We start from the raw sequence: 24,190 nt of genomic DNA, 5'->3' as shown, positions 1-24,190 counted from the left end.
GAGGGAACTGGTTTTCAAGTATATGGTGAAGGAGGCAAGAGCAAGCATTACATTTTCAGTTGTGGGCATTTGAGTTTGCAGTGACTTTAAAATATCCAAGAATGCATAGGAACTAAGCTGAGAAATATATGGGCCTGGAATTCTGAAGTCTATATGAAAGGTATAAACTTAAGAATTATCAGTGAAATTATGGTAATTGAAATGGTGGACGTGGATGAGACTTCCTATGTCAGTGATTCACCACCCTGACTATTCATGAAAATCACTTGAGAATTTTATAAAAATGTATTGATACCTGGGTGCCAACCCAGGCCAATTAAATCTGAATTTCTGTGGCTGTGCCCCATGCATTGATATATTTAGAAAGTTCAACAAGTGATTTCAATGGGAAGCCAAGATAAAGAACCACTGCCTAGGGGACAGAGTATAGAGTGGGGAGAGAAGGCGGCTCAATACTGGGCCTTGAGGACATCTAACATTTAATGGTTAGGAGGAACAGGGTCAGCTTACAATGGCGAGAATAGAAGGAAAAAAACAAAAGGCTAGCTGTGGCAGCCACAAGGAGAGCACGCCTAGTGTCACATGTTGTTGAATATTCAACTAAGAGCCTAAACAGCATCCACTGGATTAGCTACATGGACGTCACTGGCAACTTTAGGGAGGTTTTGATGGAGTGATGACAGCAGATACCAGGTTACAATCAGTTACAGTGAGGGTAAGTCAGGAGAGACAGTAAAATTACACACCTTTTTCAATCTTTTCTTGTATATCCCAGGTTTTCTAACTCTTCATCTAAGTTCAAAAATCTCTAAATATTTCAGATTAAAGAAGTGTTAAACTGCTGCTAAGCTAAACCATCCACTCAAAATATGCCAACCCATGAGTGTGTTCTATCTTGTCTTTTCCTCCACCTCCAGGCTGATTCCTAGGTTTATAATTGAGCCAGTTTTCAAAGACAGGCTAAATACTTTTTTTTTTTATTATGAAAGTAACTATTTTATATATATTTGTAGGTTCACATAAATATATGCTTTTTTCATACTTTTTGTGTGTGTACACTGGCTTCATAACGTGGTTAAGAAACAGAATCTATCTTTTTAAATTTTGTTTTGGAGATGAAATCTTGCTCTGTTGCCCAGACTGGAGTGCAGTGGCATGATCTCGGCTTACTGCAAACTCCGCCTCCCAGGTTCGAGTAATTCTCTGCCTTAGTCTCCTGAGTAGCTGGGATTACAGGCCCCTACCACCATGCATGGCTAATTTTTGTATTTTTAATAGAGATGGGGTTTCACCATCTTGGCCAGGCTGGTCTTGAACTCCTGACCTATGATCCACCCGCCTTGAACTCCCAAAGTGCTGAGATTACAGGCATGAGCCACTGCACCCAGCTGAATCTATCTTATTTTTAAGATGGCATAACATCTGTAGAGTTGACACATATGTAGGTGATAAATAGTAGGTGATACATAGTAGGTGACCAGCTTTTATGCCTCAATCCAGTTTTCCTTTCCAGATGTTAAAATAATTGCATTAAATTCTGTGACTATAAATCTAAATGTGTCTGCTTAACTTACATATTTAGAGTACACATTTATTCAGATACAATTTAATGTAATCCCTTAATTGAGAAGGAGATCATAGATATGTAGTCACCCTCAAGTTGTCTGGAGAGAGAAAATAAATATCAAACAAGGCATGGTGACTGTTACAATGTGGGTTCCCAAGAATGCTGCTCTAGATGGTGTTTAGTGAGTGGGACGTTTATTAAGGAGTACCCTTGGGATCAACATGAGTGACCTGGGGAAGGAGGAGGAGGATGCAAGAAAGGGCAAGTATAGGAGTCAAATTGCCACGCAGGCCCCATGACAATCTTGGCTGACGCTCGGAGATCTCTGGAAGTACAGTGGCCCTTCAAGAGGGGTCTGGAGTTGGGCCCAGACAGCTAGGCCTTTACATCTCCAGCAGTTATCAGGTGTAGACCACCACGAGAATGGGTGTGACCCTGGAGGAGGTAGCTCCCTGCAGCCAAGGCCATCTCTAAAGGGGCTAAAACATCAATGCTCTGACAACAGCGTTCCAGCCCGGAGCAACACATCCTTCATTGACAAGGGATTTGGGTAGTGCTTTGCAGTAAAATTATCACATAAGAGATGTCTCACAAAACACTCCTCATTTATACAGACACAGAGAGTGTAGTAGAGGAAACCCTGGTTCAGGTGGAGTAGTCTCCACTTAGAATATCTAGAGGGGACTGTTAGCATACTCATGGCAGTAATCTGATAAAACTTGGTTACCATGACAATGGATTTTCTTTGACCATCAACAGCATCCAAGTCAGTGTTCCAAGCATCCGCAGAGTGAAATGGCCACTGCTCATGGCTAATACATAGGATGCAAATGCATTGCCTTTATTGCTCCTCACGGAATTCAGGTTTTTCTCGAAAGTAAGACTGCTGCAGCAACTTGCAGATCCCTGAGGCCACAAGCTATTGGCATTTATCTAACCATGACTAGTGCTGTCACTGATGGAGTAATTCTCTATTTTCAATGGATAAATTTCCAAAGACTGCCTACACTTCAGCAGCCACTTGGTTTAATAGAACTCTTTGTGCATTTCTTGGGACACCAAAGGAATGTTTTGACTCTAGTCATAGAAGTGAAGTGTTTTTTATATCTATCTAGTTATACGTATGAGGTGTCCCCAGTGTTTCTGTTAGTGGAAGAAGCGGTTCTGAAGAAAATGATTGAATTTATTGGCTGGAAAGAAGGGGATGGAATATTTAACCCAGGTGAGTACAATTAGTTATTGATATCAACCTTCCAATACAACCACGTAAAAATTTATCCATGAGGAACAACTCCTTGCAGATTTATACACGACAAAAAGTTGGATATTAATAATTCTACTTGCTGAGAATCTAGCTTATGCCTTTCTCCAGAGTGATAATATTTTGTATTAATGCTAAATAAATGACATACATACTTAATGAATGAGGTGCCTACAGTTTAGGATTTATATCTAACACAAATGAATCGATTTGATGCTGGAAGTTTGGAAGGGCTGTAAGTCCTCTAAATTTTAAAATCAAATTTTACTTGAGAAGATTTCTGAATTACATCTGTTTATCCTGTAGTCCTTTTTTGTAGCCAGAGACCAACAAATATTATTTCAATTTTATTGATTAGGTGACAAAGGATATTAACTATGGAGACCTAGGTAAAGGCCCTAAGTCCAGAGCTCACAGATTGAGACTTTTGGTTTGAAAAAAAGCCTGTCATGGGAATAAACCAAAATTTATCTTCTAAGAATAAAAGTTCTAGAATTAGAGATTAGGGTATGTAATAAAATATTCAGAATAATGGGAGCAGGGAGGTCGGTGTTCATGTGCTTTTCACAGTGATTTTTCATTAGACTAGAGCAGTCATGGCCATTCATGCTTTCCACTGTATTCAGCATTTTGCAAGCTATAACTTCATGCTATAAATATGCCATTTTAATTTTGTTTTTGCAGGTGGCTCAGTGTCCAATATGTATGCAATGAATTTAGCTAGATACAAATATTGTCCTGATATTAAGGAAAAGGGGCTGTCTGGTTTGCCAAGATTAATCCTTTTCACATCTGCAGAGGTAAAAATTATTTTTGGTATTGAATATAGATTTTCTGAGAAAGCATATTTAAGAGGGCTTTGAAGATTCCTGATGTGATTTTGTCCTATACCCATGTGACTAATATGCTGCAGTATAACATAGTATTTCATTCCAAAGTAAATTCTAATGAGTTTGATGTTGTAACGCCTGGTCCAATTTTGTATAATTACCTTTATTTAAAATTTAAAGTCTGTAACAACATTTTAAGAAAAGAATATTTAATTTGAAAGTGCTATCTCTGTGAATCTTTTTTGAGTGTCTTATTTGTTAGTACTTAGATGAACACTATGGATCTCAGCTATGTCTTCTACTCACATTTCCTTTTAAAATGATTGCTTTGATTGGCTAATATAAGGGATGTGTATCTTACTTTTCCAGGGAAAAGAAAGATATACAGTAACAATGAAAACACACACACACACACAGAGATTGCCACAGTTCTCCATCTCTTATTTTACTCTCCACTAAAGTAGGTGGTCAGACAGTAGATAAGCGCATTGGCTTTGAGTTAGGCTGCCTGGATTCAGTCCCTGCCTCTGTCACTTACTGTCTGAGTAACCTTGAGTGAGTTAATTTCTTTGGGCCTCAGTTTCCTAAATTTGTAAAAATAAGTTTATCACTTAGCTTTTATAACCAACAAATCACCCCAAATATAGAGTTATCATTCTATAACTGTATATTATCACTTATAAGTCTCAAGATAGCTGGGCAGATTTGCTGCTCTTGGCTGGGCCCCCTTCCATGTCTAGGGGTTGGCTGTCTGATGGCCCATCTACGAGTGGCTCAGCTGGGATGATTCCAGTGATGCCTCTCTGCTCCTTATGTCTCTCATTCTCCAGCAGGTCAGTCTAGGTGTGTCCTCATGGCAATGGTGCAGGTATAAAAGGGCATGGCAACACATCAGGCCTCTTGAGTCTTAGCCTCAGAACTGGCCATTGTTACTTCTGCCTCATTTTCTTGGCAAAATCCCATCTGTGAGCCCAGATCCAAGATGTGGGAAGAAAGACCCCACACCTCATGGGGGGACTTGCTGTAAAGTCACCAGGCAAAGGATTTGAATACACGGAACAGAGAACAACTGGAACCATTAGAACAATCCAGCAACCACGCAGTAGTTGCTGATTAGTGAGTTTTGGCAAATGTTAAATGAGTAATTGCATGTAAAGTATCATCTGGGATATAATAGATTTTTTAAAATATTAACTATAATTGTTACTAGGAGAATGTTCCAGCTGCAACAAGGTGGGCAGAAGTAGATGGCACGGCTTAAGTGCAGCCTTTATTGGAAGAGATTTTTTCCCTTTCCTATTCTTGTGTGATTCTAGTGGATGCCTCTGTCTATTCTACCACTGCTTCATCACCCAGGTTCTTGGCAGAATGAGTTTAGCTTCTTACCTTCTGAGATAATATCAGGTATCCTGCCACTAACATGAAGTGGACAAAATAAAAAACTGAGAGTCTGTTATTTCCAGCTAGGCTTTCCTGTATCTATCATTTTCTTCTAAATACAAAAGTTAGTTTCTTATTGCAAAAGGACAAATTGTGCACTAATTTCTCCTCAGTAGGAGAAACTATGACCACTCTCATGTTTTCCTCTCACTCTGACCTTTGCTCTGGTTCTTTCAGCACTAAGTGCAAAGTGGGAGTTGAGTGATAGGAGGCAACTGGGAGGAATCATCTAGCCTGAGATTCTTAACTCAGCCATTCGAGGTTCTTGTTCATAAGACATTCCTTCTGTACCAAGAGAAGAATATTTGGTAATGTGGACAGCTGGGAAAAAGTACTTGATTATTTGGGATTGTTATCGAATAGAGTTTCCTTCTTCATGCTTCAGCCCTGGATGTTTCAATGTAAGGGACCCCAGTGGATCATAAATGCAGAGTCTCTTCTGCATTCAAACTGCTATTTCCAAGCTTGGGAAAGCTGATTAAATAGCGCCCAGGTTATCAGCTCAGGTTTTTTACTTTTGCCTTTTTCATTCTTCATTTGGTTTAAAGCTTGCTGGAGTTCTTTTCTGGAATAATTACCATGGAAAGGGAAAAGATATTACGTGGAAGCCTAGAATAGAGACTATGCCTGGGAAAGATCAGTAACAGGTGGGGCTTATGAATTGGGAGTGAAAAGAAATTGAAACCTTATGTAGTTGTGAAACCATAACTAAGTGGTTTTTAAAAACTTTCCAAAGAGAGGCAAAATATATGCCTTGGCTAACATGCCAGCAGAAGCTGGAGCCAGAAAAACCAAGAACTAGGTGTGAATTCCACAGAAAAATTACATCACTTCGAGCACACTGTAGCCTTGAATTTATATTTTGACTCCATTGGTCGAGACACTACTTTGCAGCTCATTCCTTTCCCTACTCAAAGAGTCAGGTTATAGCATTTGCACTATTTTAATTCATATTTTATTGACTGCCTTTACTACTTATTACAACAAATCCATCTATTTCATTAAAGAATTAAAGAAGGTTGTGTTTAGTAAACAGTCTTAAACTCTGTGTTAGTCTTTTTGCTATACCTCCCTTATTTTCTTTTAAGGGTTTGGTCCATGGCCCAGTACTGTTATATTAGGTGGTCTTTTTCAGTTTTTGTGCTACCCCTAATTACTCCATTTCTATCTTGCACCATCCAGTGCAGAATATACGTACCCACCACTGAAGGTGTTTTTGCATGTGTTAGGCTTTTATTGTAATTTTACTATTGATAAAGACCTGCAAGGTCATGACAAAGACCTTTGCACTGTCAATATATCCAAGATTGCCTCTCTAGTGCTAAATAGGAATCTAAGAGAAGGGGACTTTTGGAGAAATAAAAATAATAAATCTATGGCTTGGTTTGTACTTTGATATAAATTTCTTGGGTGTATAGAAATCCCGTGTTTGTAAAGTTCCTGTATATTTCAGATCACTTCTGGAATTAGCATAAAGCAGTGATCATGATTTGCCACTAAAAAGTAGGGTAAAAAGAAACCCTTACCTCCCAGGCCAGTAATCAATGGGCTAGCTCCTCTCTAGCAGGGTTTAGGCCAGGAGAGGCAAGTGAGGTATGTAGGGTGTGTCTCAGGGTCATGCCTCTAAATTTTGCACCCTAGGTGCCTCTTTCGCTTCCTCCTGATTGCTGGGTGAGGGCTGAGGTTGAGTTGCGATGGGATGTGATTGTAGGTCTTCTCCACGGGCAAGCAGGTGCTTCGTAGGACATCCTGCAGAGCATGAGGCTGGGTTCAGTCTATCTGGCTTCTGGTTCTGGCCTCTTGGGGAATTAAACCAGCTGTGTGTTGTTAGAGACATCCCTTGGACACTCTTTCTTCATTCTCTAAAATGTAACATTTATATACCCCATTCTACCAGCTAACTTGAGAATCAAATTAGTCAGCACTGGAGTCCAGGTGTCCAGGGCACAGTGTATATTTATATACCCCGTTCTCTCTACCAGCTAACTTGAGAATCAAATTAGTCAGCACTGGAGTCCAGGTGTCCAGGGCACAGTGTACATTGAGGAGAAAGCAGCAGTTCATTGAGAAGCTCAAGGTCATAGAAAAAAATCCTTGTGGGAGCCAGAAAGTAAAACTCCAGCTCAATGCTCTCTTTCATGTAGGCACTTGCTATTTTATCTTTATAGAAATGAACACCCGCTGAGAGTTTTTTCGTCTTCTGTAGATTTATGAAACCTATGGGGAGGTTGAGTCTTAGAACAACTGACTTATCTTTTGCCAATGATAGAAACGCCACTGTTTGTTTCTAAATGCAGTTGTTACTTCTGAATTCCAGCCTTCTAGGTTTTTCCTTTCCTTGAAACTACTCAGCATGTCTGAAGCATCACCTTCTTTTGTTCCCCTTCCAGGGCTCTTCCTTCTCTGAAGCTTTCAGATGTTTAAACTTCAGTTTTGCAGTTTTTTTTTTTTGATCTATCTATCTCAGATTGACATTGGGTTGTATTTTGCCCTCAGGTACTTAAAGATAGCTCCACTTTTCTTATTCTGATTACAAGATTTTTATTCAGCAGATTCATTGGTTGGAGATATTTTGCTATTTCTCAGGGGGAGAGCATTGTGCTTTTCCTTATAGTTAGATGTCAGTGGGGTAGGCTAGCATTTATCATTATGAAATCAATAGCTGTTTGGTTGCCAGAGCTCAACTCTCTGGTGAGAAATAATTCACCCGAGCTATGTCACCTTAGCTATGGCAGGCAGGTTACCGCCAACCAGCATAGGCTGGTGGAGCAAGCAGAGAATTAATTACACTTTCATGTACATTATTACTCTTCAATATGCATATGGTCTTTTAACAACCTGAAATAAAAGCATCCTACAGGCATTTTGGACATGTCCTATTTGATATTTGGAAATTAATTATTTAGAACGGTTTCATTTTTCCTGATGTTACTTCTGCATTTATTTTTACAGAGTTAAAAAAAGAGCTCCCAATAAAACTCTCCTGACAAAAGAAGGAAAAAAATTACCACATTTGAGGGAATATATCAAGTGAAGTGTGAAGGCATGACTACTCTTTTAATGTATTCATACCTACAAATTACTAAGATTTTTTTTTTTGGTACAATAATGTCCTTTAGCACCTTCATTTTTCTGGCAAGAAAAAGAATTAATTGACCACCTGTCCTCACTAATGTATGAAGAGCGACATATCCAATGTTTGCATGCTAATTATTTTATGGGCTTCATGTAGTATAGAGAAGGCCCAATAATGTAAAGCACACACTACTATTTATCAATAAGAAATAGACCAGACTTAATTCCATATTCATCTATTAGCCTCACTCATGCCATAGCTGAGTAAAGTAGTTTGTCTATTATTACTTTTGTTCTTATGATTTTAGCCACATTCTTGGGTGTTTCAGTCTTGTGTTCAGTATTAAACAAGATTGGTCAAGTGTCTGATCAGCACTTAAAACTCATTGTTTGCTCTAGGAAATAATTAGATTCCTCTCTAGCCTGTGATTGCAATCTTTGAGATAGAGTCTTGCCCTCTCAGAGGGTTTCAAGTCAGCAGTGGACTAGATTCTAAGTTTCCATTAATACTAAGTCTTATGAGGAGCATCAGGAGAAACTTTACTTTTCTCAATGGGATGGAAAACAACAGCCTCCGGTGTCCTAATTTGTTCCATGTGCAGGCTCTGTGCTAAGCCCTCTACATATATTATTAACCCATTTTTGTCTAGCACGAGCAGATGGAGTAGGCATTATTGGCATGATCCCTTTAAAGAGTAGGAAATTGAGGCTTGGAGAGTGTATATTATTTGTTCAAGATTCCATAGCTGTAACTGGAATACTTGACGTTAAATCCTGGTTTCTCTGACCCCAAAGTGAATGTTCTCAACCACTATGCTAAGGAGCTCAATTAAATTAATTTTTTATGCAATAATGTCCCAAAGATTGTGCTCAGCCATACTGACTTTCATCTACCTTTGATAATAAGCAATGCTTTTTTTGTGCTATGTATTCATGTCTCTCCCTTCCCCACTGTCCCTTTGAATTCAGTGTCATTACTCTATGAAGAAGGCAGCCTCTTTTCTTGGGATTGGCACTGAGAATGTTTGCTTTGTGGAAACAGATGGAAGGTAATGGGAACAGGATCTGGAAGCCTGGTGGGTGGAGGGAAAAATTTATATGGTTTATAAAGCAGTATCATTGTCTGTTGATTACTAAACATAACTGAAAGTCTCAAATCTTTGTCCCTTAGAGGTAAAATGATACCTGAGGAACTGGAGAAGCAAGTCTGGCAAGCCAGAAAAGAGGTGAGAGGGGAGAAAGCGAGAGGGAGAGAGAACGTGTGTGTGTGCGCGCGCGCCCGCGCGCTTGTGAAAGAGAGGGAATAGCAAGGAGAGAATGCAAACAGCCAAAACCATTTCTATGTGTGGGAGAGAGAAGAGAGAATGTTGGAATTAAAATAGGAAAACTCATTTACAGATGTTCTATTTCCAAGTGCTTGGCTCTCCATGTTCTGTGGAGTTTCCCGAATATTCTTGTTCCCAGGTGGCTGGAGACTATTAAAACACTGAAATCACCCATATTCAGGATTCTTGGCTAGAAGAAGCTCTAAGGATCAATCCAGCCTCTCCAGCAGGGCCCTAGCCTCTCCTCTCCTTATAATTCCTCCCTCTGAGAAATCTGCAGGACAAACCAATTTTCTCTGGGCTGTATTCAGGGTGATTTTTTATTTCTTGACCAACCTATTCTCCCAGGTTGCTTCCAACCCAAAACCCATCTATTACTATCAACCCCTATTGGGTCTGTATCTAGTAGTTCAGTGACAGAACATCCTTTCTTCCTTCGCTGCTAGAATATATTAAAACTGAAATATTGGAGAAGGCAAGGCATGGCTCTGGGCACCTGCTGTGCTCCAGCCAAGGCTGGCCTTAACACCTGCATTTTAAAAAGGGGTGTCATTAGGCCGGGCGCGGTGGCTCACGCCTGTAATCCCAGCACTTTGGGAGGCTGAGGCGGGCAGATTATGAGGTCAGGAGATCTAGCCCATCCTGGCTAATACAGTGAAACCCCGTCACTACCAACAATATCAAAATATTCGCCGGGCGTGGTGGCGCATGCCTGTAATCCCAGCTAGTCAGGAGACTGAGGCAGGAGAATCGCTTGAATCCAGGAGGCAGAAGTTGCAGTGAGCTGAAATCGCACCACTGCACTCCAGCCTGAGAGACAGAGTAAGACTCCATCTCAAAAAAAAAAAAAAAAAAAAAAAAAAACCAAAAAACAAAAAACAAAACAAAAGAAAACAAAAGGTGTATCATTATTTTGGTCTCAGCCATTTTGCTTTTTGGACCAAAAGCCTGCTAGATTTGCTGCTTCTCTCCCATCCCACCGCTGCCTGCCGATGGAGCTTCAGACCGTTCTCCAATAACTTTCCAATAGGTAGCAATAAAGGCAGGCATGACTACTGAAAAATAGAAAGCCTGGCTCCTAAGCTGGGATACAAGTGTATGTATCCTCATAGGAGTTCATACTTTAACAAGGATGGGTTTTTAAATGTTTTTAAGTTTGAATATTATAGTTCTGTTGTTGTACTCTTTTTTTTTTTCAAGTTTTCATAAAAACTACCTAGTCCTGGAGAATGCTAGATCACAATATTTGGCTTGAACTTCTGTATTTAAAATTTCTGCCATTATTGCAGATGTATTGACTTCAGGTGTGTGTCCTACTTTTTTTTTTTTTTTTTTTTTTTAACATTCCAACGACAAGTGAACTTGATTGTTATCTGGTGGTTTGCATGATCAGATTTCTTTGACTCTGGTATAATTCTGAGTAACAACTTGTAAGTTCGTTCTGCTGAGAACCAGAGATATTGTTTTCTAGTTTTAGTTTCATTTCTTTCTACATAAATTCCTATCAAAAATAATTTGCATTATGTTGTTAATGCTTGTTGGTGGGGAATATTAATTGTGTCATGATTGTCTTTCTTCCCTCCCTCATTTCTCCTTCCTTCCTCCCTTTCTCCGTTCCCTATTCCCCACTTCTTAAATTTTAAACTTCTCATTACAAAAAATTGTAAATGTTTCCTAAAAAACCAAAACACACAAAAACCAAGAGACTAATATCATGAGCCTTCATATACCCATTCTGTAATCAGCAGTCATTAGGCTCATGCTCCTTTCTATTTCATCTGTACCACATACCCTCATACCACCACTAGATTCGTTTGAAGCAAACCCCAGACATAATACCATTTGATCTATAAATAGTTGAGTATATTTATGAAGGATACGTACTTGCTTAAAAAACATACCATAGTTTTGTTTAATTTTTAATATCAAATCTTCAGTGTATATTAAAATTTCCCCCATTGCCCTTTTAAAAAAAATAGTTGACTTGTCTGAATCAAGGATTCAAATAAAGTTCACAAATCGCATTTGGTTGATATGTCAAATGTAAATGTTTTCTGATCTATAGCTTCCTCCTCCTCCTCTTTCCCCCACTACCATTGATTTGTTGAAAAGATCAGGTCTTTTGTCCCATATAGCTTTCCACATTATAGATTTTTGTGGATTACATCAAGAATTTGAGACCCTAAGTGCTCACCTCCTCTGCACCATCCGGTTTGTTCTTTATATTTTCTGTAATTTGGCAGTTAGATCTTGAGACTCAATGAGATTTAAGTTGTATTTTTCTTTTTTTAAAACCAGGGAGGCTTCATTGGCTCCTGCCATCAGGAGACATCCTGTGTCTCTTTTGTAATAACATTGATTGGTGGGGTCTGGTATCGTCAGTCCATCCATCACAATACCCTCCACTCCATCAGCTTCTCACTTAGTGGTTTTTGCTGCCATTGATGATCATTGTCTAGACCCATTATTTCATTAAGTGATGTCCTAATTCCTTCTCTTTTTCCTTCTTTATTGTCAGGCATTCTACTATAAAGAAAAATATTCCTCCTCATTTTGTTTCCCTAAGGAAACATTGCACAGGCAAGACAGGATAAACGTCTTATTCTTTCCCCTTATTTATCAATTTTTAAAATAGTGAGTTTGTTGCCTAGCATCCCCTAAAGATAATCCCCATTTTTTTTTAGTGTCATTAAGAATTCATGTTTCTAGCATAGAGGGTTTTATTCCACCACAGTCATTATCATTTTTGTCGCTCAAATTTTTGTTTTGACAGTGAAAGTACATGAAACGGACATAATACTAAAGTTGAGAACTCAAAAAAGTAAGTTTTTGAAAAGTAAAAATTGCTTTAGGCACATTTAAAAGTAGGGCAATGGGGTTAGAGTTAGTACGTCTCCTCAGTTTTCTTTCAAGTCAGCTAATACTTGAGCCTGGATTCACCAGGCTTGCATCCATTCTGAGATAATAATACATGATGACTGGTTCATTTTTTCTCAGTAGCTTCAGGCCTAGTTGTTTTGTTTCAAGCTTTTAACTTATGTTGTTTCATATATGAGGAATAGTACCATCAACTATTTTTTCTGCTGGGATTCAACTCCCTGGCCTATGACAATCCATTGAAAAACTGTTGCACAGTGACCTTGTCTTGATGTCATTACATAGATGGTGAAAAACACAAAGCATCAGAGGTCCTAAAGGGCTTACTGACAAGCTCAAACTAGGATGAACATTGAATATTTAGAGACATTTTGTTAGAGTTGTGTTAGAAATGACAAATTTTCTTAGACAATACAGCTCGCTGGCAGCATGCCATCAATACTGTTTCTACTGAATTCTCATTAACAGCAGGAGATATGGGGAAGAAAGTCTAGAAGGTTAAATCCAGATCGCAAAAGTTTAATTTCTGGGCCTGTATTTATAGTGAGATCTTTTTTTAAAGGTGAGGAAAACTCATTAATAGGCTATAATAGCTTGCAAATGTATTTTCTCATGACTGTCAGGATGTCATATAGTTTATGAGGAAAAGCGCAACCATTAAAGACAACTTAAATGGTTTTAGTAAATTACTTTTTCTATTCCTTTTAATGATTTTAATGATTGGTGTAAAGCTGGTCTTATTTCCTTTAGGTCACTGGTATGATAAAGCCATAGTTGTCAGTAGTTTGAATACAGGGAAGAAGTTTCAAAGCCTCTGGTTTCTCCAGGGCTCTGTCACCTACTGACTTGGCTCTAAAAGTTTTGGGTAGATGGGATTGATTCTATTTGCCACAGCTGTCTCCCAAGATGGCAAATGGATTTGTTATATACCACCACTTTGATCCGTATGCATCTCAGTTTAGAGAGGCGAACCACATATTCTTGCTCTGCCCCACTTTCCATTGAGAAATAACATCTTTCTGTCAAAAGTCAGTTAAATTGGAAAGAGTTGGTTCAAACACAATAATCCCTGGCATTAAAGGACATAAAAATGTATTGCAATGAGCATGCACTTTATAAAACTGAGGGGAAAAAATGGCTCCATGCTAAATGGAGAAAAAAATAACTTTTAGAGGCACTAAACTTTCAGAGGCAGTAAATATTCTTGTCACTATTTCTCAGGTGCTCTAGAATCTTAATATTCTAGTTGCTCCCCTAACTCCCACATTTGTCTGCAAACTTCACCTATACAGCGAGCAACACATCTCTACCACCATCCTGGAGCAATCCATTTGGAAACAATCTCATGTACTCTTCATCTATCTGATTGGCATAGAGTCCTTTAATGGGGACAAAGCGTGTGACTAGCTTGACCGAGATAACCATTCATCTGTTTGTGTGCACCCACATTCTCCCTTTTCTTCTCTATTTCCCACCAGTACCCGTTCACGCCACAAGATGCAGTCATCAGCTATATGAAGAGGAATAACCATGATAGAAGTGACACAGATTTTCTTTTCCAGCACATGCCAATGGATTTCTCTGTTGCAGCACCTATTTTGGAGAATGTATCCCAGTGAGGTTGCCTTATCTCCTCTGATGCTGAATTTGTACCTGAGAATATTCTACATTCTTTGTTTTATAACTGCACTTACTTTACAAGGATACGAGCAAACAGGCCTGCATGGTTTACTCCAGGAGCTCTGTTTGTCTTCCAATCTTTTTTTTTTTTTTTTTTTTTGAGAAGGTGACAATGATGGCACAATGGAGGCTAAATGTATTTTTTCAGGAAGAAATTAGGAGTCATACAAAATGTCAGTTTGCTGTTGCAGCTGAAGTTATTAAATTTCTATCTGGACAATTGATAGAACAAAACATTACAAAAAACATGAGAATAATACTGAAGATGTACTGAGTTGGGACAGAAAATGCTATTGCCATAGCATTTTCTGTTTCCTTAATCTGTTTATAATGCCAAGAGGCCACATATTCACAAAATTTAAAAACACCCATTGAATTAATGACTACCTCCAATAAAACCAAATAACTCTCTGGATGCATAACCCTTTATATTTTCCAGCTATTACAGGACAAATTTAGTGATGACAGTGATAATTCTGTGTGTGTGGATCCTTCTTACAGGGGGCAGCACCATTTCTTGTCTGTGCCACTTCTGGTACAACTGTGTTGGGAGCTTTTGACCCTCTGGATGAAATAGCAGACATCTGCGAGAGGCACAGCCTCTGGCTTCATGTAGACGTAAGTTCATTTATATGTACATACCTGTTTAACCTTTGGTCTTTTTGTAGCCTTGGTAGAAATTTTTCTTATTCTCAGAAACTAGATGTGGAGTCCCCAACGCTTTTGTGTGTGTCTCAAATTGGGGGAAATAAGTATGCCACTTTCTGTAAAGTATAAATGAGAAGATTCCACAATTTTGTGTATATTTTGTTTTAGTTTTCTGGATTCCATTTTGCTTCTTTTACTCCCATGAGCCATCTTTGGTCCTCAAATCTACTGTCATTGAAGCAGCCTGGTGTAAGGCACCCATTTTAGATTAAGGAGCCGAGAGACTGGTTTGAAATTCTTATCTGCCTCTTCTTCATTGCGATCTTAGCCTTTTGGATTTCAATTTCTTCATTTGTAAAGAGAGGGGATGGTAGATGTGTGGGCTGTAAGGTATCTTTCTAGCTCTAAAATTATGATTCCAAACAGCTGGAAAATGCAAAAAGCTACAATGCATAATTGCACGCTATAACTAAAGCAAATTTTCTCTGGATCTATCAGATACTTATTTGAGGGGGGTTGGAATAATATACTCCATTATTTTCTAGCAAAGGATTGGCTTTTTAAAAGAATTTTTGTAAGTCCTGCAGTTATTCAAAATACATATTTCCTTAAATCAAAGGTAACTTTAAAAATTCTACTTATCCCGGGTTAGAATGCTGAATTCAGCCAACTATGAACACTTGTTGAGCTTTTTAATTTTCTTTTTTAAAATTAATTTTTTTGTGTGAAACCAGCAGTTAATTAGTTTGATTCTAACCAAAGAGACAATTGCACATGGTGTTTTGGGAGCTTTCCTCTGGTAAGTGATAGTTTCAGATCCTCCTTGGCAGAAGAAATATTTTTTGACTTGCTGAACAAAAGGAAACAGCATTTGGGGGGATATACCCACACATAATTTTGTAGTTTAGATGATTTTATGCTTTCAAAGTGTTTATTTCAATCAAATCATATCACCTAGTAGAGTGTCTGTGATATGATTCAAAGTTTACATTAACTGAATACTAACATTTGTAAAAGCAACAGTAGTATAAAGTTTACTAGAGTTATAGCTTCTATTAGTATGCCAATGGCAATACTTGAGGTAGATTATCCGTGACTTGTTAACGGGATTTTAGCATTTGTATCTGTTCATATTTCAACTTATATCTTATTGATTTTTATAGACTTAGAAGCATAACAATACATTATATCCTAAAAGATAATATGAAGTGAGCATTTTTGTAACTGTGGAAATAAGGGGGAAAATCAAATACATCAGCATTTCTACCTAAATATTGTACTCTCATAAAAGAAACATCACATATGGATTATATAGTTTATGTAGTTTGTATAAAATGGAGAAAAGTAAATAGTTTATGTAAAACAGTCACCACAGCAGCTTTTAAATTGGGAGTGACATTAAGAGATTTATGGGGCTTAGAGAAAATTGTGATTTATGAATGAAAAGCTCTTCAGGTTTTCTAAAAATTAAAGGTTGAGTCTTTGAAGAAAACATCTTTATAAGGGAATATAAACCACACCAAATTATCCTATTTGTGCATAGTATACATCTGGCAAATGCCTATAGTATTAGATTAAATTTGACACAAGCCTATCTGGCTTATTAAAGACATGTTTACCCATCCTTTAGTATTGTGAGTGTCAAATCAATAAAATGTTACTACAGGAACATGTAGCTTATCTTGAAGAAACTTCATATGCCATAGGTACTTTATTAAAGAAAATATTAACAAATTGCAATAATTGCTTTGACCTGTTTGAAATCTTCTAAAGAGTATTTTAAAGCTTCTTTCAAATATTAAAAAACTGATATTTATCTTTTTAAAAATAAAAAGACATTTACTTGTTCTTCTGGGTTTTCAGTAAAACCATGCTGCTCTGCATACATACAGTGTTTTATTAATTCTAAGATGCACTTACTTAAAAAAATTTTAACTCTGAAGTTGATATTTTGATGTCAATTTTTATTAGTAGTACACAAAAAATGGGGATGCTTACATTTGATACTGTCTTCAATTTGGTAATATAATGCGTTTTTTAAACAATCGAATAAGAAAAACTAGTTTTATTAGACTCTTGCACTCCAGTACTGTTCTCTTCCTTCATGAGGGCAATTGTTATGCTAGTTTCTGTCTGAGAACAAAACGTCGGGCTGGTCTAGCTCTTCTTTAAATCAGAGGTTGTAGCTGCTGGAAAGCCTCTCATTCCCAACAAAGCTTCCTATTCTCTCACCCATTCTTCATTCCAAGTCCCATAGAAGGCACAAACATATTTAAAATCATGGGCTTTAGAGGCTGCCAAATCTCAATTCCATTCTTGCCTTCACTTCCCTTTCAGGATTGGTTCTACTATTAATTTATTAACTAATTAAAGACAAATATATATATAATGATATACTGTGGTGCCTCACATATAGTAATAGCTTAATAAATGACAGTCTTTATTGAGATGGAAAGCCAAACTCCATCATTTAGGTGATTGGTTTGATAATTTCACAGTTTCTGGAGTTAGGAATTAGAATGCAGCAAATTAAAGTAGGGCATTTACATCAGGGGTGTTTTTTTTTTTTTTTTTTTAAGGAATAAATTTATGAATGAGCTGTTCCTAACCCTGCCAAAGTACTTTGTGAAGTGGTAAACTAATGCCTTGGAAGGGTTCCTGTGATTTCAAAACTTAAATCCAGTTCACTAGAATTGGGAGATTATTTACCTTTTTGGAGAAGCAGTGGAGGCAGAGGCTAGCTCAGGGAGCATGAAGGAGTAGAAGTGTAGGGTATGAGGCAGGTGGAAAGGGTGAGCGAGCAAACAGGTGTGGCTGACTGGACTAATTAATCCTTCCTGTAGTTGTCACTGATAGGTTCTCAGAGAGGTTGGGGGATAAGAGAAGTGAGAAAAGTAGTTAATTTAGGATTTAGAATATGTAATGAAAGTCAAGAAAAATGTGATATGTAACTCATGTTAATATTTGCAAGGACCAAGTTCTCAAAATCCAGATCTGGAGATCCTCAGTTGTAGGCTGGGGATAAAATTTTCCTAGATGCTGAGGGCATTTGCCTTTGTGGCTCAGCCTGAGTCACACGTGGTCCATTGTGAATCCAAGTAAGGGAGGAAATGCAGCAGGAAGGGAATTTGACTGATAATGCCAAGTTACTAACTCTTTACCTGGGAATCTTTGGGATTTGAACACACAACACCCTTGAAACACATCAGAGCTCGCAGGCCTCTGGGGACCCCATAGAGTTGATGGAGACTCTAGTCCATGGGACAAGGCTGGTGCTAATATGAGGCCAGTGGGGTTGGCAGGACTCAAATTTTAAGAAGCATTCACTCTTAGGGCCTTGCAAGAGTCCAGCTCTGAGATGAGTTCCTCCTTGAATTATGCACCCTGACTCACTCACTTCACCCTCATCTCAGCTGTCAATGAAAGTTGTTTTTAAATGGGATTTAAGGCCACAAAGTTGCTTGTGCTGTACTTTCTTGTTATTGGCTACCAATGGGCCCAGATTTTGTAATACTCTGAGGATCGTAGAGATACTTCATTTTCTTTATCTTCCATATCTGTGGTGCATACAACCATGCCACTTCTTTCTACATGATATTAAGGTCTACCTATGCCTTTAAATTCCATAGCCAAAAATAGAAGTTGCTACATCCTAAGCAACTCCTGAACTTACCTATTGCCTAAAGCATCTCTGTCACCCTCATTCTACATGCTATACTCCCCAGTTTGGCCAAATTGTCACCTTCCTTAAGTAATGATGTTAACATGACAAGAGAATGGGCTTTCAATCTCAGATCTGATTTTTGTCATTGGCGAGACCTTGGACAATTTACCTGAACACCTCTGAACTTTATAAAAAGTGGAAGTGATCATAACTCCATTCCTAATGGAATGCTGTAAGGTTTAAATAAACTTGGAAAGCATTTTCAATACAGCCCAAGCTAGTCCCTTCAAATTCTCTCAATACAGTTATCCTTTAATGTCCTACAAATTAAAATTTATGTCTGCACCATTTTCAAGAAGCATACTGACTTTTGTATTTCTTACATCAATTTTTCTCCCTTTGCTCCAGACCTGTTGACTATGGGATTTTATCTGAGCTCCCCTCTCCTTTGCTCACAAAATTTACTTCTCCAGTGGATAACTTCCTTTTGTCCCAAGCTTGCCCTCTCTCTCATTTGTATATATTTCTGAAAGCCATTTAGCTAAAATGATCTAATTTTTCATTAACAGATATTTCCGCCTAGCTCATCCTAGTTGGCCTTCTATCTACCTTGTCAATAATATGCCTCGTTCATTATATAAAATGCTAGTCCTTAGCCCATGTCTCATCAAACACTGAATAGCAAAATGATAGCATTGTGAAGATGTTGTCTATGTTAGAGTCTAAGCTTCAAGAGGGCATGGACTTTGAACCTCTTCATCCACATATAGCTCAGTTGGTTAATATACCAATTTATGATGCGTGAATTTATAATTCTAAGGGTCAGTGAGGGCCCATCTGTTGTGATGAGGTTCTGGTTGCCTGAGTAGAGCCAGTGATCAGAATTTCCTGGGGTACAAATTAGTTAACATGACATAAAATGAAATATCAAATAATGCAGATTGAGGTCCTCACTGAGGGTTTTCTATGACAACCCACTGGTAAACAAATAACATTGAAATAACATTGTTTTGGTACTGTAAATATCTCAACAGGCTTCTTGGGGTGGCTCAGCTTTGATGTCGAGGAAGCACCGCAAGCTTCTGCATGGCATCCACAGGTAAATGTAGTTTCCTGGTGTACAGCCAACTTTTGTCAGGCAAAGGGATCTCTTTGGACTACGTGATATCTTGAAAATAGGAAAAAAAAACAAAGTAATTGTTTTCCTTAAATAAACAACAACAACAAAACCCTCCAAATTCCTTAAACCATTCAGATAAGGAGTTCTATAGAACAGTAAACTATGTGTGAGTACTGAATGCATATATTGATAATGATAGTATTCCATTGCCTGTAGAAACTAATTGAGTCCTCTCCCTACTCTGTCCCTTTGTTTAAACAATAGGGCTGACTCTGTGGCCTGGAACCCACACAAGATGCTGATGGCTGGGATCCAGTGCTGTGCTCTCCTTGTGAAAGACAAATCTGTAAGTTTTCCTCTTGTGGTCTTTGGGCTTCAAGGGGGTTAAGCCACTGTGCTTGCCAAGGGCTTCATTTTTGCTCATCTCTTGGTGACTTGGGTGAGGCGTAAATTGAAGGTCTTTGGGAAATGTTGATGGTCTCTACATGAAAGACAAATAAGCCTAGATAAAATATTTAGTGATTCTGCTCAGGTAATTTTGTGGATTTGATTTAGGTATTATATAATCTCATTAGTTACAGCAAAATGGTCTCTCTCTCACCCTCATTTGGATTATATTTCAAAACTCAGTTTTAAACATTGCCAAGATTTTTTTCTCCTTGATTAAGTCTGGGATTTAAGTTATCTTGAAACTTCTGCTCACTGAGAAAGTGGAACAGATGTGTGTCATACATTAAATTGAATACTTAATACGCTTAGCTAGGGCTTAACAGCCCGTTTATATGGGAAGACATTTGTTCAGGGCTGATCTTCGAACACTAATTTATTAGGGGATTGCTCATCCCAAGTGGTTGGTACTTAGCTTCTTTTGGAATGCTAGGGAGAGTTGGAAACTTGTCTGGATCACTGTGAGGCAAGTGGGAAAAAAGTTGAGGCTCCTCTTGGCCGGAGGTATAAACTCTGTGTTTTCCATGGGTTAAATAAGGATCCTTGTGGGAAGTGGCCCAGGCTGGGAAGTGCTACTTCATTCTTAGAAATGCCTCCTCAAGATCTGTGTTCAGCATGTGGGTGATCTTTCTCAGCCATCTGTTTACATTTTTTTCTTAGGGGACTCCCTTTGCCAATGTTAAAGTCATTTTCTGTTTTTAAGGAATTTTATTTGAAATGAAAACTATTTTTAAAACTTGAAACCTAGTCTTGCATGTGTAGCTATTTACAACTTTTTAAAGAAATTGTGGTATTTATGTTAGTGCCCTGTGCGTTTTGACATGATCAAACAGACTGTCCAGCAGAAACTAGGAACAGGTTTTGCTTCTATAGAAATAGACACTACCAGAAATATGAATCAGTTCCTTAATGTTTTATTAGGTTGGATATACTTGAATGTATTCAATACCATTTAATTTTCAATTTTAAGTTTCAAAATTGTGGTGTGACTATTTGTAACTAAAAGGTAGTTTAAGATTACCATATTGATTGTGAACCAAAGAACGTAATCAACTTGCCCATAGGTACACATTTAGGATGGGACAGAGATAGGAATAAACCCAACTTTTCTTTTGGTCTAGGTATAAGAACAAAAATGTATCAAGCATCCTTTATGAGTGAGGTATTTTACATTTGCTTTCTACCTAAATCGGCCAATCTGAATGACAAACTTATCTGTTGGTGTGATACGCTAAGGAGTGGAGAACTTAGACTAAAAATTTTATGACTACTCTTAAATAATTTTCTAGCTTTCATACACTTTTCTTATTAACTGATATTTGAGTAATTTAGCCAACAACTGAATTACATTTCTGTACTTGAGGCAATTTAAATTTTTCTGGATCATATAACTCCTTAACAGGTTTTTTTTTTAAGAATTCATTCCTGAATCTTAGTGACAATAACACCCATGTCTATTTTCATGGCATGAATTAAGAGGTTAGGGGAATTCTATTCACTGTGCAAAGAACTGAGCACTTTCAAAAAGTTGCCAATTTTTTTTTTAATGAAAAGACCGTTTTCAATTTAAATGGAATAGGAAAGCTAAACCATGAGATATGAGATATGGCAATCAGTTTAAGTTTTGTGTTGGCAGTTTTCTATCTCTTTTGTACCTGGTTTCTGCCTCTGTTACTCTCTTCCATATCATTAATTCATTCCATCAATCAGCATAAATGATCTGTGTAGACTTGACACTGTGCGATTCTAGGCTCTTATAGCATTGAATCAGACATATTCCCCAGAGTCAAAGAGCTTATAATCTCACAGGGAAGACAATGAACAAAATGCAGATATTTAATTTTTTAACTGCTGTTTTGATAAGTGCACTAACGAATGTCAGACTCTGTTGATTGTAAAAATCAACAGGCATTCCAGCCTCCTTCTCTTCTTGCCCATCTCCCAATATTCACCTAACTAGCCTCCCCTGCAGTTTCTATGACATAGTTATGTCTAATGTGATGTAGGGAAATGTGATGAGGACCTTGAGAATAATTTTATACGAGAGCATTCTTCTCGCGTTTTTCTACCTTGAATGCAGTTGCATCAGACATGATATATGGGTTGTTACCGTAAGGCAATTACCCTAAATTTAAAAAGTTAATATGCGCAGAATGACAGAAACAAAGGGAAAGTCTTGGTTTGGGGTAATTTTGAAATGTTGCACCCCCAAAACGTGACTCCTTTCAGACTTTGCGATATCAAGTGGTTAAAATTAAATGTTCTTACTACTGAAACCATCTCCATTGGGTAATCTGTTAGTTGCAGCCAAATGCACCCTTGTCTAATACAGAGAAGAGTATAGTACTTCAGTAATACACAGCAGGTGATGTTTCAGGTGGAAGGAACATCATGTGAAAATTCTTTAAGAAAGGAACGCCCTTTTTAAAAAAATTATTTTAGAAACTGAAAAAAGCGTATTTTGGCTGAGGCATAGAGAATAATGTGAAGATTGACATAATATGAGACTAAAGGATTAAGCAGTGGGTAGATCATGAAGGGTCTTAGAGACCATTGTGATGATTTTAGACTTGATCTTTAGAACAATAGAAGAACTAAAAGTTATTGGAAAAAATTTTCATTTAGGACAATGAATTGGAGGGGAACAAGAATAGATGGAAGACTAAGAAAAAGGCTTGCAGTATCTATGCCAGAGTTGATGGCAAGAGAGATGGGAAAATGTGAAATTCACTATACATTTTAGCTATCAATTAGACAGGGCTCAATTATCAATTATTATCAATTATCAATTATGGGAGATGAGAGAGAAGCAGGTGTCATGTAATCATCCTGATTACTGATACAGCAACTGAATGAATGATTCCATTTAGGAAGATGAAGATCACTGGAGGAAAGAGTTGAGAGTGAAACACCTTTTAGTGCTGCTCATACTAAATTTGAGGTTCTTAGGAGGTATATTCAAGTGAGGAAGTCACATAGGAAGTTGGCATATGGACCCAAATCTAAGAAAAGAAGTCTGGACTGGTAAAGTCTATTACAGAATTGTTAACACATAGATGATATCTGAGGTCATAGGAATGGGTTAGATGCCTTGGGAGGATCTTTGGAATTAGAAGAAAATAAGGCCTAGAACTTAGCCCTGAAAAACTTTAGCATTTAGAGATTAGATAGAGGAGGAAGGATTCCCCATGAAGGCTGAGTCAGAATGGCCAGGGGGATGGTGGGAAGACCAGAAAGAGTGATGCTAACCAAACAGGGAAGAACATGTAGGAGAGAAAAAGTCATCTCTTTCCCTTACCCCAATTTGCAAGGTTCATGGCTGACTTCCCTATAACGAAAGACATTGACAAAAGAAAAGCATAACAAACTTATTTAACCAAAATTTTTTGTGAAACAAGAACCTTCAGAGATGAAGATCCAAAGGCCCAGGGAAAACTATATTTTTCTGGACAATCATGCAGAAGTATGGTCATAAGCTGGCAGGGGGGGACTTTGCAGGGCCTGTTTGTCCAGTCTTCTCGACTTCCAGGCATAGGGTAGGACCCCTCCAGAATGAGGGTCTTAACAGCCTCCTTTTAGGGGAGGTAGGTCAAATAATTATCTATGACCATGTTTCAGGGAAGAAAGGTGAGAGGAGATCAGAAAGTGACCTCCATGGTGCCATATTTTGGATAACTGTGTTCTGAGCTATACAAAATGTGAGGCATGTGAATGACTTTCATCCTTCATGCAACAGCTTATTGTCACCCTCTTCTTTGAAGAGTCCCCAGACTTACCAAGATAAACTGGCACCTCCCCAGTGTTGTTTCTCAGACTGTTCCTCTCCTTTAAAGTGCTTATAGTTACTATTTGCATAATAGTGTGTATAATTACTATTTGTAATTATGATTTTTCATGTAATATTCTCTCCCACTAGAATGGAAGCTACATGAGGAGAAAGAATGTCATTATATTCACCACTGTGTTGTCAGTGCCTAGCAAGTATTCACTGAAAAGGGAAAAAAAAACCCACTAATATCTATTTAAAAACTGAATGGTTGATTAAATACATTAATCATCCTCAGAAGTATCTGCCTTCATGTCAGCAGTAACTAAGAATTTGAATTTTCCCCTTACCCCAAATTATTCCTTTTGAAAACTCCAAGATACAATGATTAAAATTATAGTTGATTAGTTGATAAGCTCTATTGCCTAGGTCCTAACACAAGGCTTGTGTTAGGACAATAATTGATGAATAGTGATTTTAATTGGTTCTT

General features: G+C 37.9%; 1 protein-coding gene across 2 annotated transcripts in view; it reads left to right on the top strand.

Moving 5' to 3' along the window:
• GADL1 (glutamate decarboxylase like 1) overlaps positions 1 to 24,190 on the top strand; it is a 190,180-nt gene that overhangs the window by 41,065 nt on the left and 124,925 nt on the right. For both annotated transcript variants that reach the window (XM_009445070.5, XM_009445069.5), the window contains exons 5-11: positions 2,683 to 2,789; positions 3,513 to 3,628; positions 9,143 to 9,222; positions 9,345 to 9,399; positions 14,557 to 14,673; positions 19,402 to 19,466; positions 19,752 to 19,833. In XM_009445070.5, coding sequence (XP_009443345.1) covers positions 2,683 to 2,789; positions 3,513 to 3,628; positions 9,143 to 9,222; positions 9,345 to 9,399; positions 14,557 to 14,673; positions 19,402 to 19,466; positions 19,752 to 19,833 — 622 coding nt within the window. The remainder of the gene's footprint in view (positions 1 to 2,682; positions 2,790 to 3,512; positions 3,629 to 9,142; positions 9,223 to 9,344; positions 9,400 to 14,556; positions 14,674 to 19,401; positions 19,467 to 19,751; positions 19,834 to 24,190) is intronic.

Source organism: Pan troglodytes, chromosome 2 (assembly GCF_028858775.2).
Source record: "Pan troglodytes isolate AG18354 chromosome 2, NHGRI_mPanTro3-v2.0_pri, whole genome shotgun sequence".
Classification (NCBI taxonomy): domain Eukaryota; kingdom Metazoa; phylum Chordata; class Mammalia; order Primates; family Hominidae; genus Pan; species Pan troglodytes.
Note: the sequence above shows the minus strand (reverse complement) of the source record. Positions and strands in the feature narration are given on the sequence as shown.